Source organism: Notothenia rossii, assembly GCF_949606895.1.
Source record: "Notothenia rossii genome assembly, chromosome: 12".
NCBI lineage: Eukaryota > Metazoa > Chordata > Actinopteri > Perciformes > Nototheniidae > Notothenia > Notothenia rossii.
In genome coordinates, this window is record NC_136911.1 from 15,023,236 (window position 1) to 15,041,322 (window position 18,087).

General features: G+C 42.7%; 1 protein-coding gene across 1 annotated transcript; it reads right to left on the bottom strand.

The window, feature by feature from the left end:
• Nucleotides 1-8,442: 8,442 nt before the first annotated feature.
• On the bottom strand, nucleotides 8,443-17,312 carry cdk13 (cyclin dependent kinase 13). The gene is made up of 14 exons (XM_079661554.1): nucleotides 15,197-17,312; nucleotides 14,327-14,884; nucleotides 14,055-14,213; nucleotides 13,825-13,964; nucleotides 12,980-13,150; nucleotides 12,712-12,901; nucleotides 12,529-12,585; nucleotides 12,335-12,436; nucleotides 12,152-12,229; nucleotides 11,505-11,621; nucleotides 11,286-11,417; nucleotides 11,004-11,200; nucleotides 10,058-10,552; nucleotides 8,443-9,858 (listed from the first exon to the last, which is right to left on the bottom strand). Exons 1-14 carry the CDS (start codon nucleotides 16,342-16,344, stop codon nucleotides 9,185-9,187), a joined length of 4,218 nt encoding a protein of 1,405 aa, XP_079517680.1. The 5' UTR covers nucleotides 16,345-17,312; the 3' UTR covers nucleotides 8,443-9,184.
• Between the last annotated feature and the right edge of the window lie 775 nt (nucleotides 17,313-18,087).

Consider the following 18,087-nt stretch of genomic DNA (forward strand, 5'->3'; position numbering starts at 1 on the left):
TATACAAATGTATCCAAAAATCAACATATAATCTTTGAGAGACCTAAAAATATTAATTAATAAATACTTAACTCTGAAGAAGAGCAATCAGTTTTATTTTCCTATGTTCTGCCTGTCAGTGAAATGTATTAAATGCAATGTGTTGTAATATAATTGAAAAAACCGTCAGCCACTAAATATGATTAAATTCCTTCCTACATCATGAAAGAAATCCACAAAACAGTCAACCATCATCACCTTTGTTGGTGTATATCATCATTGCATAAACAACCAACCAGCTATTTATTTCTTCAGCCTGATGGGTCTCAGAGCCCGCCCCCCCCACCCCCCACGCCCCCCCCCCCCCCCCTAGACTCTTCTTTACCCTCCAGGTAAATATGCCTTCTGGGTGTGAGTCTGTTTTTTTTCTGACAGGTTGTTTGCTCGGGAAGATGTCAACAGTTCATGTGCAGTATACTCACTGTGAAATAACACTTACAACAGTATGTTTCAGCAGAAGCTGCTGGAAAAACAAAACTGCAGAACAAGATGTACTGTACACTTCCTGTTTCTACAGTGCAGATTCAAGGTTTCACAGTACTGCAAACAGAACTGCTGAGCACAGACTGTGCACTATTTGGGGAAGGCTTAATCTACAGTACGAGCAATGAATCATAAACAAGATGTCTTATTGACTTATCGACCTTTACGCACGTCAAAGTGGTTGCCTGTTTTGTATCCATCCCCCCCACGCCATTTCAATTTGAGCCACTATAATTCTCTGGATTGCAACTCTCACATTTCACGCTTGATTTCACACTTCTCTCCACATTTATGGAAAAATAGTTGTGTTTGCTTACGCAATTTGCATTAATGGCTCTGCAGATTGTTTTTGCTATGGCTAGAACAGCCATAATGTGTGGGAAGTTGCTTTATAAAAACAGTTGTATCCTTTGTCACAGATCATATGGCTTTGTTTCACCTTGGAGAAGTGAGATTACATGGCCTTAAGCAAGGGGTTTGCTTACATAACAGCATTACACTGCCAACAATGCTAACATGATTTACCAATCCATTTAAAAACATGTCATTACACAGATTAATGGATACAGACTCTTTCCTTGTCACTGCTTCTCTCCATTGTAAGATGAGTAGTATTGATTTGTAGCATCATACAGTAAATACAGTAACAGTTGTACAATATACAAGCTATCACTGCTGCAGTCAGAGCTGTACGTCATTGAATAGCTATAACAAAAACAACCTAAATACATTGTTTTAAATTGATGAAGGAGTTGTATAAGTAGAGAGAAATAAAAACTCATGAACTGCAAAATTATTAAACTTTGAAGACAGTTGGTAAAAACCTGTGTCTATAAATGACAAATTGCAGGGTTGTCACTTTCGTAAAAATTCCAACCACGGATCAAACAGAAATAATAAAAGCAGGATTGTGTAACGTTTGAAAGAGTGAACAGCAAAATCTTTCATGGGCAATAAAATGCAGCTTTGCTCAATACAGTGGTGCAGTGACGTCTCCTAAAACCCGGAAGTGAGTTAGCATTTTAACACTACCGGTTCCCTCGTCTCAGTCAATGGGATTACTCCATAGGATTTTGGAAAATAGCTGGAAATAAGGTCTGTGGTTGACTCAAATTTAAGAGACGGATCACGTTTTGTTCTACGACATTAAATACATCAGCAGTGACCCCACTGTTGATTTTTGAAGAGTGTACGTGTCTGAAAAACGATGGTTATTAACAAGTGACTTAATAGGACTACATGTTGCCGAGGACGTTGTACGTCATTACACCGGACACGTAGACACTCCCGCTAAGTTTGTTTGCCCTGTTCTGCATGAAAGCAAGTACCTGCCCTCTTGCAAACTGCAAGAGAATTGTGCGACCGGGCCACTTCGGTACCGGCCCACCGGGAAAACTCCTGGTATTCCCAATGGCCAGTCTGCCCATCCCTGCACCACTCTATTCGGTTAAATTAGGGATGGCCCACACTAAGCACATTGCTTTTTTGGCTAGCTAATCTCCAGATCCATCAAAAAATCTTTACTTTGCTGACCATTGTCAAAATTGGTAAATCTGTCTGAAAACCAGGTGATTTTCAAACGTGTTAGCGCATGATGATTTTCCCCAATTAGCGCATTTAGCAGCTACATCCTTGGTTTGGTATCACCAAGCATATTGTGGCTAACGTTAGCTAACTTTAGCTTCCTTTAAAATATTGTTGCTCTTGTATAACTCATGTTACCGTCAGTTTTCTGACTATTTGACCACCGTAAAGTTATGCTGCTGCAATGTTTTGTTTTAGCAGACTCTAATGATGTCTTTAAAGGAATGGACTGAAGAGAATCTTGTCAAATCTAGGAAGGCAAAAAAAATCTCAACCCAAAGCATAAATAATCATTATTCAACAACAAAGTTAAGGAACAGGCTACATGTGTTTCACTAAAATAATGTAATAGTGATATTTTCATAGCTCAACAAAGCCATTGATATTTTTTCCAGCGCTCAGGCAAACACAACCACTGTGTCCAGGCTTTAGAAGTGTTTGTCTGTTTAGACTTCACGCCGGCAAACTTTTTGAATGAATGCTCTCTAACAGCTTGATGTGCCCTTCTTAAACAAGTCCTGGGGGTGGAGGGAGTTGGTGCAGATTGGCAGGACCACATTCACTTTCATAATGACTCACTAGAGCCTGACCTTACATGTCAAAGGTAAGGTGTGAAGAGCAGCTGGGCCTGACATTTATGGGTCATATCTGCTGAAAATGATTGGAGCGCCCTTTGTCTACATGTTTGGAGTTAATCGGGATGTCAGGGAAAGGCGAGGCCACGTCTTGGTGGAGGAGAGAAGATAGAAGAACAATCATGTGGTATCTTCTTGAAATTCATATCAGCAGTTTCAAAGCATGTGGCTACTGACGGACAAATTTGAGATATGCGATTGTCCATTTCTGCCACAATGTGTGACAATAGCAGTATAAAGGTCAGCACATGCAGCGTAACCTTTGGACAGAGTGTCACCTTGCTGCTGAACACACAGCCTGACGCACAGCAGCAGGATGTTAGAGCTGCCCTTTAACAGTCCATCATGATTGATCGGCTCTGAAGGATGTACACTCCTCATTCAGGGGATATTAGGCCAATCACTATCTCTGAAATTTAAACAGTCTTTGAAAAGAAATCGCTTATTAAGAGTGATTAACACCCTCTAATGTGGTCACGCTAATGGCTGGTGTTCCACCTAAGACGACATAATATAAGGCAGGCGTTATTTATGACACCATGAAAAGTTTCTGCTGTGCAACTGCCACTACTTTTAGATTTCATGTTTTAATTAAAAACTGCTTTGAACACAGCCCCAGGAGGAAATCACACAGAAAGAAAAAGGCTAAAAGGAAAAATGTAAACAAAACATAATCTAAAATTGTCTGCGGCGTGCACTATCTTTAGTTACATCTCTTTAATACAAACGCACAAAGAAAACAAGGTTTGACCAGTGGCCATTAAACAGCCATTACTTCAGCTGACTCACCTCTTCAAGGAGCAGTATGGCCCAAGGCACAGTGATGCATTGTGGGTCACATTATGGTTCACTAACTGGAAAATTCAAAGGTTAATTCAAAGTCAGCCCATTAGTTCTTCCATGAATCATCCTTAAGTCCTAATTATTTTTTCACTTTTCCGACTCCACTGTCAACAGTTAGCACAGGTAGCGCCAATTCCTGTCCTCAAGCCACCTTGGAACAGTAATGAGTTAACAAGCTCAAGTCCAGGTTATTCTTTTATTAGGCAAATATGATGAGCTGGTGGATCATGATGAAGTTGGCTACAGTCCATTTTCAACAAGAGCCAGGAGTTAAGGAAGTTGGAGAATGCCTCCCGGCTCCTTATTTAATCGAAAGGCATCCAAGTAAGACTTAATGTAATCTACTTTACAGACATAACAATTACTCAAAAGGGAAAAACTATTACTAAAAGTAGCAAAACTAGTATCAATATATTAAGCTACGGTAAAAATCCAGCATTCAAAATAATACTTTTATTATTATAATTATAATGATAAATTAGCTTTTTCTTTTTACGTTTTTTAATAATATTCTAAATCTGCAAAGTAGCTTCTAAATCAAGCTGTAAAATAAATCTTGTGGAATAAAACTAGAGAATAATCCCCATCAGAATGTATTGTGTTGAGTAATTGAGTAAAATCTCAAATTCCTACTTAAGTACAGTAATAGAGGAAATGTATTTACTTACAATTAATGTGCATGGGTTTTGGCTCAGGGATGAAAATGTTATCTTGATCCTTACTTTGTTTATAGGTTTTATGAGATCTAGTTGATCTATTGAGACACTTCTGCTTTTCTTTCCAGTCCTTTAGCACCACACTGTGCCTCATCTGGGCAGTACAGCAAGAATGTGTGTTATGTGTGTGTGCATGCATTGCAAACACCTGCTCTGTGCATGTGTGTTAAAGTTAAGTGTCTGTGGCATTTTGCTGATCCTCACGATGTGTTAGAGGCAAAAGGTTAGGCACATAGTTAGTGGAAGAATCTAGACAATTTAAGGCCTTTAGAAGAAGAGTGATACAAATACAGAAGCATTGCTGCTGCCCTTATTCTTATTCCTGGTAGAGTTTAGAGCTTTTGAATGTGGGTTAACCGCTTACCTCTCCCACAGTTTGCTTTAAACCCTGCCTACTGTACATATTTTAGAAATATTCCAAGTGTTTGAAAAGTGATGACATAAAAATGTTAACTTTCTTGCTTGGAGATGAAGTATAAAATGTTATTTTATCTTTAGTGAATCCGGCAGTTGCACTGAGATTAGATCTGTTTAAAAACAAGACACATTCACAATAACACAGCCCTGAAACAGCACAACTACACATTAAACAAGGATTTAAAACAGTTCATCAAAACCATCAGATAACAAAGCTTAAAACCTCCCAATGGAATGGAAAAGGCGTGTGGTACCTGAAACCAACATAAATGTATAGGAGGATCTTAGTCGATCTAATAAGCAGTTATCACTGGGTTGTGTACTAAAGCTACTAGATTTAAAGGGGCCCTATTATACTCATTTTCAGCTTCATGTTTGAGAAATATTCAGTCTGCTCTGATTGGTTAGGTGGCTGGATCTGTTGTGATGGGTCAACCACTTAAAGATGTGTCGGAAATGTCCCACCCCTTGACCTTTCACAGACAGTGGCCGTTTCTCAGGCCGTGGCCGCTTCTCAATCTCGAGGATGCTGGCTTGGTAGCCGCGTACTTCCAAGTCACTTCCTTCAGAAACGAAGCAAGTATACTTCCAAGCCACGGCTTCGGAAAACGAAAAAGAATGGAACAGGCTAACAAGTGTGCCACTCTCTCTAACGGTTTCAACATAAACTGTAGGCCTACCGAAAATAAATACCTCACGATGTCTACCTAATTATGAACTTGCTTTACTTTCACGGAACAAATGTAACAAAGTCACATATTTACCAACACATGTTCTACGCCACTACATACTTACATTTAAATGTGTGCTGCGTCGGTTCAGCCATTCTCCGCAAGGATTTTTGAAATTGTTCCGTGCGCAAAGCATTGTGGGGATTTTAAGGGCGCAAAGTCTACCCATGTGCAGCCTCGAAATTTCCCCCAAACCAAGGACGCGGCCTCGGTGGAATTCCAAGTATGCTGAAGATTGGAACAGTACTTCGGCGGCATTGCATGACGTAGTATCCCTGAAATATTGGCTTGGAAGCCAGTATCCTCGAGATTGAGAAACGGCCCGTTTCTCAATGTCGAGTATACCAGCTGCAGAGCCACTGGCCGTTTCTCAATCGCGAGGATGCTTGCTTGGTAGCACATGTCTTCCGAGTCACTTCCTTCAGAAGCTAGGCAAGAATCCTTCCTGGCATTCGGAAAACGAAGAGTGGAACAGGCTAACAAGTGTGCAGGTGTGCGTCATATGAGAGGCCCCGCCTTACATTTTCCGCCACAGATTTGGGGAAATTGGTCCGTGCGCAAAGCATTGTGGGGATTTGAAGGATGCGAAGTCTACGCATGTGCAGCCTCGAAATTTCCCCCAAACCAAGGACGCGGCCTCGGTGGAATTCCAAGTATGCTGGAGATTGGAACAGTACTTCGGCGGAATTCCATGATGTAGTATCCTTGAAATATTGGCTTGGAAGCCAGTATCCTCGAGATTGAGAAACGGCCACTGTTTCAAGTATACTATGTCATCGAGTGGCGCCAAAGAACTGTTTAAATGCCCAGCATACATGTGCTACCTAGCAAGCCTTCTCGACATTGAGAAACGGCCAGTGTTTTGAGTGCTAGCCAAAAGAAACATAGAAATGTCACTATGATATTGAAGTCCAACTGAGGCGCCAAACCCCAAAAAGCCAACTCTTTTAAATAAGGGAATAGATATGAAGTACTTTTAAAACATTAACAGTTGAGTTTTATAAATGGACAACACAAGACGGTTATGTCTTCTTGATTGTAATGCATTATGATACACAGGGTTATACAAGAAAAGTGTTGATGAGACAGCATGGAAATACAGAATGTCTTAGTCAAGGACAGATAATCCCATAGTGATATCAAGGGGCAGCATGTAATGTTTATGTTTAATATATATATATAAAAGTGTTTTTTACAAAGGCGTTAAGATTTTAAATACTGTCAGTTTAATCCACTGATTTTGTCGTTGGTGATTCATGGAAATATCCTTTATTGTGATAGGAAGTCATGTGAGTGTTTAAGCTTGAGGATTTGGGTTTGGTGACATTTGTTGATCTTATTTTCAAATTATAGAATTGAATTTGTATGAGACTTGTGACCAACATTAGGGGGCAACACAAGACCAAACAGAAAGCATGGAAAATATAACTAGAATTGTTTGTTATGAGTACAAAATGAAGCCTGTGGTATTTTTTTGTTTCTTTTTGTCAGTGTCACAGCTGAATGTTTTCTTATTCAAATGAACATTTACCAAAATGTGAAGAGTGTTGCTGCAATCAAAAGCCATGACTAACATATATTTCCTGTCTCACTCCCTGCCTCTTCTTCTCATCATCTATCCAGAATGTACCAACTGTTGTTTCAATCAATCACACATAAAATATGATGCTGCCAGTCTCTGCTGAAGCTGGCGTGAATTTTCAGCAATCCATCATCCACGCCATATTAATCACAGACTAGCCGCCATCCACGTTCCGAATTAGCTTTGCAGAACAGAACCCCTCTGAGATAATCACTTTTTCATCACCAGCGATGTGGCATGTGGCAAATTCCGATGTGGCGGTGATGTGTAAAGCAAATGATAGATGTGTGTCTCTTTATTTAGCTGCACGGAGAGTATTATCCAGTGGGTGATGCCTCAGAAGCTATCTATTAGTAGCTTCTGTATGGTTTGAACTGGTTTGTACATTTATTTTTATTTTTAATCCACTGCCCTGCGTAGTCAGTTATAGCATTTAAGGTCCGTTAGGCAGCCTTAAATGGCAATGCATTCTAGTGTATATGTTCAGAGTGTAATGTAATGTCTGTATGTGGTGGAGATTTTAAATACTGATTTAATTGTACCTGATAGGAATTTCAATTCCATCTGTAAAGTATATATTTTTTAGGAACCATATATTGTATTTTGTATTGTGTTGTGTGAAATGATATACATTATTCATAGTTCCACCTTGATTTACCTCTCAGGAGGATAGAAGATTTATCCCAAATGTAATGCTTCATATAAGTTGTACGACTAATATTGCTTTATAGCAAAACATTGGAAAAGTTATTGTATTTGAACGTGCATGGGAACAGCTCAAAATGAAGCAAATTCTTTTTGAAAGCAGCACCTCTTTTGATAAAGGTGAAAAAGCCTAGCGCTCTACTGACATCCACAAAAATGAATATCAAAGCTGGCGTTTAGAGGGAGCACGGAGGAGGACTGGCTTGTGATCTCTGAGAAACTGTTTTCCATCGAGTTCAAAGAATGAGTTTAAAGTGCTTGAAGATTGAGTCCACTGGGAGCTGTCAGCTTTTGGAACATTGCATTTCTTCCTGACGCGTGCTGCTATCTCCTTAGACATGTCTCCCTTGATAAAAACTCTCGGCAGCAGTGCTTACCTGCCACTTTCTTAAATAAAGGTTTTCATGCTACAAATACATGAAAAATGTCGGTTTGCCGATTTTCTCAAGGAGCATGTCATTTTGTGAATGGTGTATAAATGTCAAGATAATAAGATCTATAGTGGTTTCAAGCGTTTACCTGTAGCAACAGCACTTATTGTACATGCTTATATGTATCTTTTTCAGTGAATGACACTACAGGTAAATGCGGGTGGTTATATTGTATATGACACTGCCATCCAGTGGTTACATCACCACATCAACCATTGTTATTTAGGATATAATTAAAATGTTCAATTAAAACCCTTGTAGAAAATCAGACAATGATTCGTTGTCGGCATTTTTTTAATAAACATTTGCCAAAGGATGAGGGAGGGGGACAAAATTATTTAGTACAAAAAAAAAGAAAAAATTGTTTTGGAACTTGGGTTACTCGTTTTTTTTTGCTCATGGTTTTACAACATATATTGGCAAAAAGGCATGTGGAATTTAAAGTGAAAAGAGCCTTTCTCCATGAAGTCAGATCAGATCCAAGTCCTAGCAGTGTGTCTGGCACCAACAAACCCTCGCATCAGCTGAGCCATCATTGTTCCAACATAATCATGGCCGTCATAAAAAGAGGACACTACATTACTGGTCATACTCCTAATTGTGCAGATAAAGCACACCATCCATTTCATTTCGTAGCTAAAATAGTTTCCGCCTACTTTAGTCAGTAGTGCAAAACATTAATACTAGTCTGCCCCTGGAGCAATTACAGGAAGGCTATGGTTTAAAATGTACCCAGCCTGATAAATGTACACTCAAAAAAAGTTAAAAGTTTAATTTAAAAGACAGCAGAATAGATTACAAAAAAATAGGAAAATGGTACGAGCGAGAAAAGCTCCTGCGGTGTAATTCGGCGGCAACGTTCCAGACGGAGGAGGAACACAATGCCTTACACAGACTGAAGTCATTAAAAACTGAGTGTGAGTCTCCAGATCCCTCCGCTCTGCCTGACAGGCTTCCCGCTCAAACAGAGTCCTGCAGCCTTTTGTCACAAGACTGCCCTTTTCCCATTTTCAGTCTCTCAGAAGGGCAGGCCTCGTCCTCTGATTGTTGCCGTTGAGTTCACGTGTGGGCCGAAGCCGAGGGGTAGTGGCGGGGCCCCCACGTGGGAAGGGGATCCCCAGGCTTGTCCTGGAGCTGGGATGGGTGGGGGAGGAGCTACACCGTCCTTTCTAGCCATGGCGTGGTTGTACATGTGGATAGAGCTGGGGTTGGGCTGCCCCTCCACAGGTAAGGGGCTGTGATTGTACTTAAAGCGATGGTCCTGGTCCCCTCTAAACACCATGCTGCTCGGTCCCGTGGGTGGGGGGAAGGGGTCGGGGTGGGCGGGGGCAGCAGACGAGGAGCCGGCAGCAGGTCCGCTGAACACCTCCCTCAGAGCGTGGGGGGGCAGGCCTCCGCCTAGCATGTGGCCCATGTAACCGTCCCCGAAGCCTGCAGGGGTGAAGGGACGAGGAGGGGGGTGGTGGTAGTCTCCGCCGTATCCGGGCCCCTCTGCGGTAGGGAGGGGTGGGTAGTCTGGCTCCGGGGGTCTCCCTCCATCACTTCCGCGTGCAGACGCGATGGGTGGGGCGTGGCCGGTCTTGGGTTCAGGTGGAGGCTGCCGGTAGTCCAGGTCAGCGTGTGGGGGGGGCTCTGGGGGCTCCGGGGGCCTCTGGTCTGGGGGCAGGATGGACACACTGCCTACTTCAGACACTGAGAGACAGAAACATGTATATTAGGTATTGGAATGCATTTCTTATAATTATTCATTAAAATTGTCTTTGTTTCTTAGCACAGAAAAAGTGTTCCGGTAAAACCATGTTCATTAAAGTCAATATCAATTCTCTCATTGACACGTGGTTCAAAAAAACCAGAAGAGATATTTCTCTCTGAAAATAATAGACTGGGCTACCTGGAGAGACTGGGCTTGGCTCTGGGGGGTGTTTGACCTCTGGAGGAGGATGCCCCCCCGGCGCTGCTCCTGCTGGGTTAGTGCTCTCCGCTCCTTCATCACTCACTTCCTGCCTCTGGGTCTGCTGAGCCTGAAGGAGCTGAGCCAGCAGCATCGTCATGGCCGTCTGTGTGGCCGCTGCTGCGTCTCCGTCTGGAATCCCCGTCGGTGCAGACATGGGGGGTGAAGGAGGTTTGGGCATAGGGGGCGTCCGGGGCATGCCTGCAGGAGCTGTGGGCTGGGGGGGCTTCACAGGCATAGGTTGAGGTGGAGGCGCGTCGGCGGGGTCCGTGGGAGCGAGGGCTTTGGAGAGCTGCTGTAATGTTTCCTGGTTGACCTTCGTGCCCATGGATTGCACAAACTGCGCCGTGTTCACGGAACTCTTGGACTGGCCCAGGAAGTTCAGGAGGACCGCCAGCTGCTCCTGGGTTAACTGAGAGGTCGGGCCCTTTGGGTCTGTAAGAGGACAGAGCATTCCTGTTAACCTTAGTAATATTAGAAAAATCAAGGTTCAAAAACAAGTTGGACCAGTCGGACTCCAAGCCACGCTGATTCATCTCTAGCACAATGTCAATCTGAGTCATAGCTGTGAAGAATGCCACACAGTTAAGCAGTTCTGTAGAAGGGCCAGCCCCTTTACAAAAAAAACAAAGCTTGGTTCAGTGTCTTGTCTTGGCACCACTCCTCCAAGGACAACAACATTGAGAAGATATCGACACACAGATGGAAGTGAAGGGGTTAAATAACAGACAGGTCTTTGTGAATTCTAAGACATATCTATACTTCTACGTATTAAGTTGTACTTGTTTTGGATGCATTGTGTATGATAAAATGACAGTCCTATGACACAGCCCCTTTCATACAGGTGCATTAAAAAGCTATTTGTAACTAACAGCAATTAACTCACCTAGCAGTGCCGAAGCAGATGCATTTGGAGCTTTAGCGCCCCCAGGAGCGGGGAAGCCCTGCGGTGTGTTGCTGCGGCTGTCGTCGTGGCCCAGCTCCTTACGGGGGGCCTTTGGGACGACCGCTTCCTCCGGCGCCTGCTTCTGACGCCGGCGTTTCTTACTCCACAGCTCGTGACAGTCCTGCCACAGCGGAAGACTGGAGGGACGGAAACAGTGAACATTGTAATCTTCGTATTAAACTGTGTAATAAGCATGTTAGTGCAACAGGAAGCTTGACATACTCAGGTGGGGGCATCTTGTCGGGGTCCACGTCCTTCAGGAACTCGCTGCCCAGCGCTTGTTCAGCTGTACAGCGTTTGCCGGGGTCCAAATTTAACATGTGGTCAAACAGGTCCAGGGCAGAGGGAGGGATGCTGGAACACAATAGAAAGAAAAGATTTCAATATAATGCAATCCCCAATCCTTATATTTCCAATTAGACGCCATATGCATTCACTTACAAAGCATACTCCTCTCGTAACCGTCTCCTGTACTGCTTCTTTGGCTTCATGGTGTTGAAGAAGGGGAGCTTTATTACATCTGGCCACACAGCAGGGCAAGGACTTCCACATATTCGGCTGAAAAAGACAGAAATGCAGTTGGTTGAAAAGAACCGCAAAGTGTGGACATCATTTGTAATCTTGACTCAGATTCAATTCAAAAACCACCAAGAAAACTGGCATGACGTGTTGCTTTAAATCACTGTATTAGAACATAGTTTCTCTGTAATGTGATACAATTAAATAAGACAACAGATTAAACAGGAACCATACAGTAGTATTCCAGTCAATGTTGTGCATACCTCACAGCAATAAGGTTATGTACAAACTTTTAAGGTTTCCCCAGCAGTTGCCGCCACTAGATTAATCACTACGCTCACCTTTCCTCTAAGAGGGGTAGTCGTAACAAAACAACAGCAGTTAATGAAAACACATCTGTGTTTGCGTAGGTTTAATGTCAATCGGTGGAAACTTTTTTTTTTTTTTTTACTTTCTCTTCCTGTTCTAATTTTCTCGACTGGGTGAGGCACTGTGGAAACAAGGCAAGAGTTTACAACCAAACCCACATTTGAAACATTGACATTTAACTTGATTTAATCGACAAGTACCTGATGAGCTCTAACTGGGCAAGCTCCTGATTGGCCTGGAAAATTGGTTTCTTTGTGAAAAGTTCCCCAAGAATGCATCTGTGAGAGACAAAATGAGATACAATGAATCATTATGACAGATATAAACTACCCAGACAGAAGTTAAAACCACAACACTTCAGTCAATAGCAGTCGTGCTCTTACCCGCAGCTCCACACATCGATAGCTGGCGTGTACCTCTCCTCTCCCAGAAGAAGCTCTGGGGGACGGTACCATAGTGTGATCACTTTATTGGTGTATGGACGACTGAAAATAAGAACAACACACAAGTTGTTAGCTTTAAGAAGAAAGATTGATTCATAATTGTGACGCTAAGGCATCCAAAACATAGGACTTACCTCTCTTCAGAGTTATAGAGCCGAGCAAGTCCAAAGTCAGCAAGTTTGATTTGACCTCTGAATAGGACGGGGACAAAAAAAATAAATTAAAATGCAGTTCAGAAAAACATGTGAGTTTGTAATAAAAAAAAAAGGATGAAATAGATATTCTGTTTCAGTGTAAAAAGGACACAAAGGACTGACTTGTTATTGAGCAGGATATTGGAGCATTTGATGTCTCGGTGCAGAAAGTTCTTCTTGTGGCAGTAATCGAGGCCCTCCAGCAGCTGTCGCATGAAAGACTTGATGTGGCTCTCGTTGAAATGGACCAGGCCAGACTCCAGCAAACCCATCAGGTCATGGTCCATGTACTCAAATACAAGATAGAAAGCACCTGAGATAAGAGAATAAAGATTAAGATTTGAAAAAAGAGGTATAAAACAAATCAATGTCGTGTGGCAGGATCAGATACCTTTGTCATTCTTGAAATCTAGAGCGTCTTCCTTGTCCGTGACGATCTCCTTCATGTTTATGATGCTCTTGTGGTTGAGTTGCCGCAAAATCTTGATCTCCCTGATGGCCGTGATTGGGAAGCCCTCCTTTTCATTGTCCAGCCGAACTTTCTTCAAAGCCACCATCTCAGCTGTGAATCACACGAAAGTGCAGCGTAAGAAGAGAACACCATGAGATGGTCTAACCGTACACAGGTTTTTAATCTATGACTATTTGCATTTCGAACAGAATATTCAAAACAATTAAACAAAAAGGCCCTTATTCACCGCTATCCTCCAATGGTTTTTCTTAAATGTGTTCTTGAGAAACATTTTCAGCGTGCAAGCTTGTCCTAATTAGTATAGGTAAACGCCCTGACAATCCCTATAATAAGGGTGTCACACTGCAGGGCCGTGCATGCAGAAAGTAAATCCAAGTCTAAAGAGGCACTGGATTCCAAGTCATTTTGTGTAGCGATACTAAATATCAATATAAAAAAGCATAAGAAATATGCACAAGATGCTATTACTCATTCAGGATTTAGTGTGTTTTTATTTTAGGACTAAGTTTGTGAACTACTTGAAATAATTATAAGCACTATAAATAATAAATAAATGTGATTGTTGTATTTGACATCCAACTGTGAAATGGTAAAAACTGCATTTACCAATTATATTGCACAAACATGTCACCGCTATGCCGTTTTCATCAAGAATACGGCATAAGTAGTTTTCAAGAGAGGAATTTCAAGAAGGTTAGGGAACGAGGCCCATAGTTAACGGATTCACGTTTACGATATTGATATTATAAATACTATACACTCACCAGTGTCTTTGTCTTTAGCCTTGTACACCTGACCGTAGGTGCCTTCCCCTGTGATTCCAATGATCTCAAACTTGTCCACGCAGCGTTTGCCCCAATCTATCTCAGTTTCTTTAATTTCACCGTGTCTTGGGCCACAGATTCTGGAAATTACAAGAAAACATTTCAGTGTTAGCCAAGTTAATATACAGCAGAAGAAAATTAGAAATATCACCGAATGCACCGCGACATACTTAGGTCTTCGGCGAGGTGTCTGGGACTTTTTGTCATCGGCTGGGCTGTGCGGGGAAGACTTGCCCCCGGGGAGTTCAGGAGGGAGGGGCAAGTCGGTTAGCAGCTGACGGTTCTTCCTCTCTGACTTTTTCTTCCCTGCGATCAAGCTGTCCTTCAAGCTGATAATGGGGGGAAGAAAGAGACACAAACACAGGGAGAGTGTAAGTAAGGCTTCACAATTAAATGTATAGAGGTGCATGACAATTTATGTGTCACAGCCACACATGCATACCTTTCTCCTTTAGCCATGTGATCTAGAACTGTTTGGGGCAGGGACGACAGAGTGGAGATGAGTGAAGCAGCGGCTCGTTCCTTGTCTTTGCTCTGTGCAGATGCTGGTGCTTTCCTTTTGTCTCGATGTACAGAGTCATCTTTCCCCTTTCCATCTCTGCTGGGCTGGGGCTCAGTGGGCCTCTTGGCTGACCTGTCAGAGGGGGACTGGGGATGGCTCATTGGGGGAGTTCTGGGACCTTTCTCCGGCGGTGGTGGTGGAGAGGGAGGGCGGCCCTTTCTGGATGTGTGATTTGTCTTAGGGCTGGGTTGGTGAGCAGATGAGGGACCCTTGGTTGGAGTAGAGGTGTTGCTGGAGTTCTTGGCCTTGGCAGCCGCTTCTGCAGCTTTAACCTTTTTCTGCTTACTGAGCTCAGCAGCAAGACTGGTTTTAAAGGTGAGCGTGCTCGGGGAGAGGCTGGAGGGGCGGCTGCGGGAGCGAGAGTGGCGGTGACGGCTGCGAGAACGTGAAGGCCTGTTGGACGAATATGGACTTCTGCTACGTGATCGAGCAGATCGCCTGAAAAAAACATGATATGGACACATTTTTAGATGGGAATCTTTTTTGTTGAGCAATCTAGTGGATATCTAGTATCGAGTTTTTACACTAATCACATGCAGGACTTTAAACTAAAAGGGAATCGTGACACCACCAAAGTAAAGATACATGTTTACCTTGGTTTGGGTTGAACCATTATGATAAACTATAAAAAAAAAATCTAGAAGCCCCTTTGTGGAAAATCAATGTCTGACCCCTCCTTACCACCCTGACCCAAAAAAAACACACAACAGCCAATATATGAAACACACATTATGCTTTATAACAACTCACCTGACATCTGAACTTGGGCTCAGGGACTTCCTGTATGGACTTCGAGATCTCCTGCGGTTTCCATAAGGACTTGAACCAAACTCTCCTTGTTCATACGGACTGTGTCGGCCATAACTCGGGGATCTACGCCAGTTTGCCGGGCTCACTGGAGATCGTTTCCTTTTGTTACTGGAGTATGCAGTGGGTGACTTTGGCGCACCATATGCACCATACCCATCTGCATCCCGGCTATAATACGTGGAACTTGGAGAGAGTTTTTTGCTCCCATAAGTTGGACTTTTTCTAGATATTTGCTGGTTATAACCACCAGGAGACTGGTAGTTATATGGAAGGGATGTCCCATAGGGACTTTCTGTTTTTACACCAGGACTTCTCCTGTATGTCCTGAGGTCTTCGCGGTCATCTCTGTAGGATTGTGGAGCCTCTCGGTATGCAGATGGGGGCTCTTTATCAGATCTTGTTTTACTTCGGTGCCCTTTTGAATCCCTTTTATCTGCAGATTGTGTGGCCTGAGATGTGGATGTTCTCTTACCATTTCTGTCACTGCTCCTTGTGGTGTCTCTGTGATTTTTAGAGCCACTGAGGCTAGCTCCACTCTTAGCTTTTGAAGAGTCTCTCTCGCGGCTCTGGCGGTCCTTTTTCCTGACTGGCTCCTTCTCTTGCTTGCCCCTCTCTGATGGTCCCCGTGTCGGTTCGCCCTTGCTTATGCCCACTGCCTCCCGGTCTCTAGGGTGACTTCGGTCTGTGGTTCCTGGTCCATTAAACTCACCAAATTCAACATCGCTGAGGCGGTCTACTGAGAGCCTGTCAGCACGGGGGTCCAGTTTGGGAGAGGGGCTCCCAGAGAAACGCTCTGACTGAGAGCTAACGTCATCATACTCTACTAATGTCCGAAGTTCAGCGTCTTTATCAAAAGTTCCCTTTCGGTCATTATAAGGGTCTCCTGTTGTACCGGCATGCAACAAGTCTTTTCCCTTGGCCTGTCTGCGTTTCTTTTTCCTAGAAGCCGATGACCGCCTCTTCTCTCGGTGTCTGTCTCGCTGAGCAGCACCGCTCCCCGGCTTGCTACGCCTGTCCTGTCGGTTAGCATTTTTCTGAGCAGAGGGGCTCCGTCCCCGACCCTCCCGAAGCACCTCTGAATTAGGCATTTATCCTCAATAAAACCCTATGCCTAAGTTGAGAATTATCTTTATATTATACACTTTTCCTATGTTTCTTGTTGTGTCGTGGAAAAAAACATTGGGCTAGCTATGTCACATGCTAGTTGGCTAACGTTACAGCCAATTCACAATTACGACAGCCAGCCAGCTAACGTTAGCTAAATCACAAGCTTAACATTAGCATTACACAGCTAGCTCGTTTGAGGTTCAATACAAAGTGAGTTACCCCTTACGGTAGTTAATCCATTACACTTGATGCCTGTAGATTCCGTCACATACAATCCACATATGGTGTTTAGTTATAGAGTCAGTCAGTACTCAACCATTGTATTCCAGGACGTAAATCTCCAGGATTTGCTAGCTAATGGCAGTCGGTTTAGCCAGCTAGCCTCCAACAGCTAACTGTGTCCAACGAGACAGTGGCATTCCATTTCATGGTCAAAGCACAGGCCCAAATCATCTCTTTCTTTAAAATCCAGTTCTTCTGTAATGTTGCAGATCGTGCAAGCATGTATATCCATTTACCAGGTAGTGTTAAAGTTTAAGTTAAAAAAAACTCAGTCTCCTTCTCACAAACTTCTTCTCGCCTTCCATCACACTCCAATGTGCAACAAGGAAGTGAATAGCACGCGAGTTGGCTGGATAGCCGCTGCTAGCTAACTAGCACGTTAGCCAGCTCGCTTTCTTTTCTCCTTGCGTTGAGTTCAATTCAACTCAGTCAAGATGCAATACAAGAGTAAAAGCACGCCTGCTTCCACGTATCCCTCCGGGTTGTAGCTCCCTCTTACTACCGCACGGTCCAAAATGTGTTAATCTGTTTCCGGGCAAAAAGGTTCTAGAATTCTTTGAATTGATTTCAATATATTGTAACTTTGTTCGCAATGTGGCTAACGGTACAACTCGCCAGGGCCCAGACAGCTTTCAAACTACAGGCCTTGTGCGTCGGTGTTAACCAATAATACCCGTATGCGTAACATTGCTCAGTGTCTACGTCATCGCCAAGGGAAACCCCTACTTTAAAAAAATAAACATTTCGAAATCAATGTATCAATGTACAAAAGATAGTATCTTATATTCTATCAACCAAATACTAAGCCAATTAGGAGCTTGCTTTCCATACATTACATTTGGTAATATTTTGATTTTATCCTCTCATAAACATATAATTACAATAAAGGTTATGCTAGATAAAATACAAATTATTAATGAAAGTAGGCTACTGGTATTATACTTTAAAAAACATATAAAATACTGACTACAAATATCGCTGATTTCCCCCCCCCCCCTGTTTTCAAAATCTGTAATTAATCCCCATATTTTAATTAAATATTAATAAACAATGTAAATTAAATCTGTTTGCAGATTTAATAATAATACATTTGATTTATAGGCTATTGCACATTTGAAAAACAACGTCATCTCAAGGTGCTTCACAAAGCTATAAGGAGAAAATAACAAAACAAATACAAAATAAAAAAGATATCTAAGGAGCATATTGAATAAAATATGCTAATATAAAAAAGGTTTTTAAAAAAAGGTTAAGAGCTGAGCATAGCATATTTAAAATAAAATAAATTAATACAGTTTAAGGACAGTCAGTAAAATGCGGTGCGGAACAGGTGGGTCTTGAGGCATTTCCTAAAAACTGAGAGTGATGCAGAGGTCCGTATGTTCTCTGGAAGCCGATTCCACAGACGTGGACCCAGGGAGGAGAAAGCACGGTCTCCCATG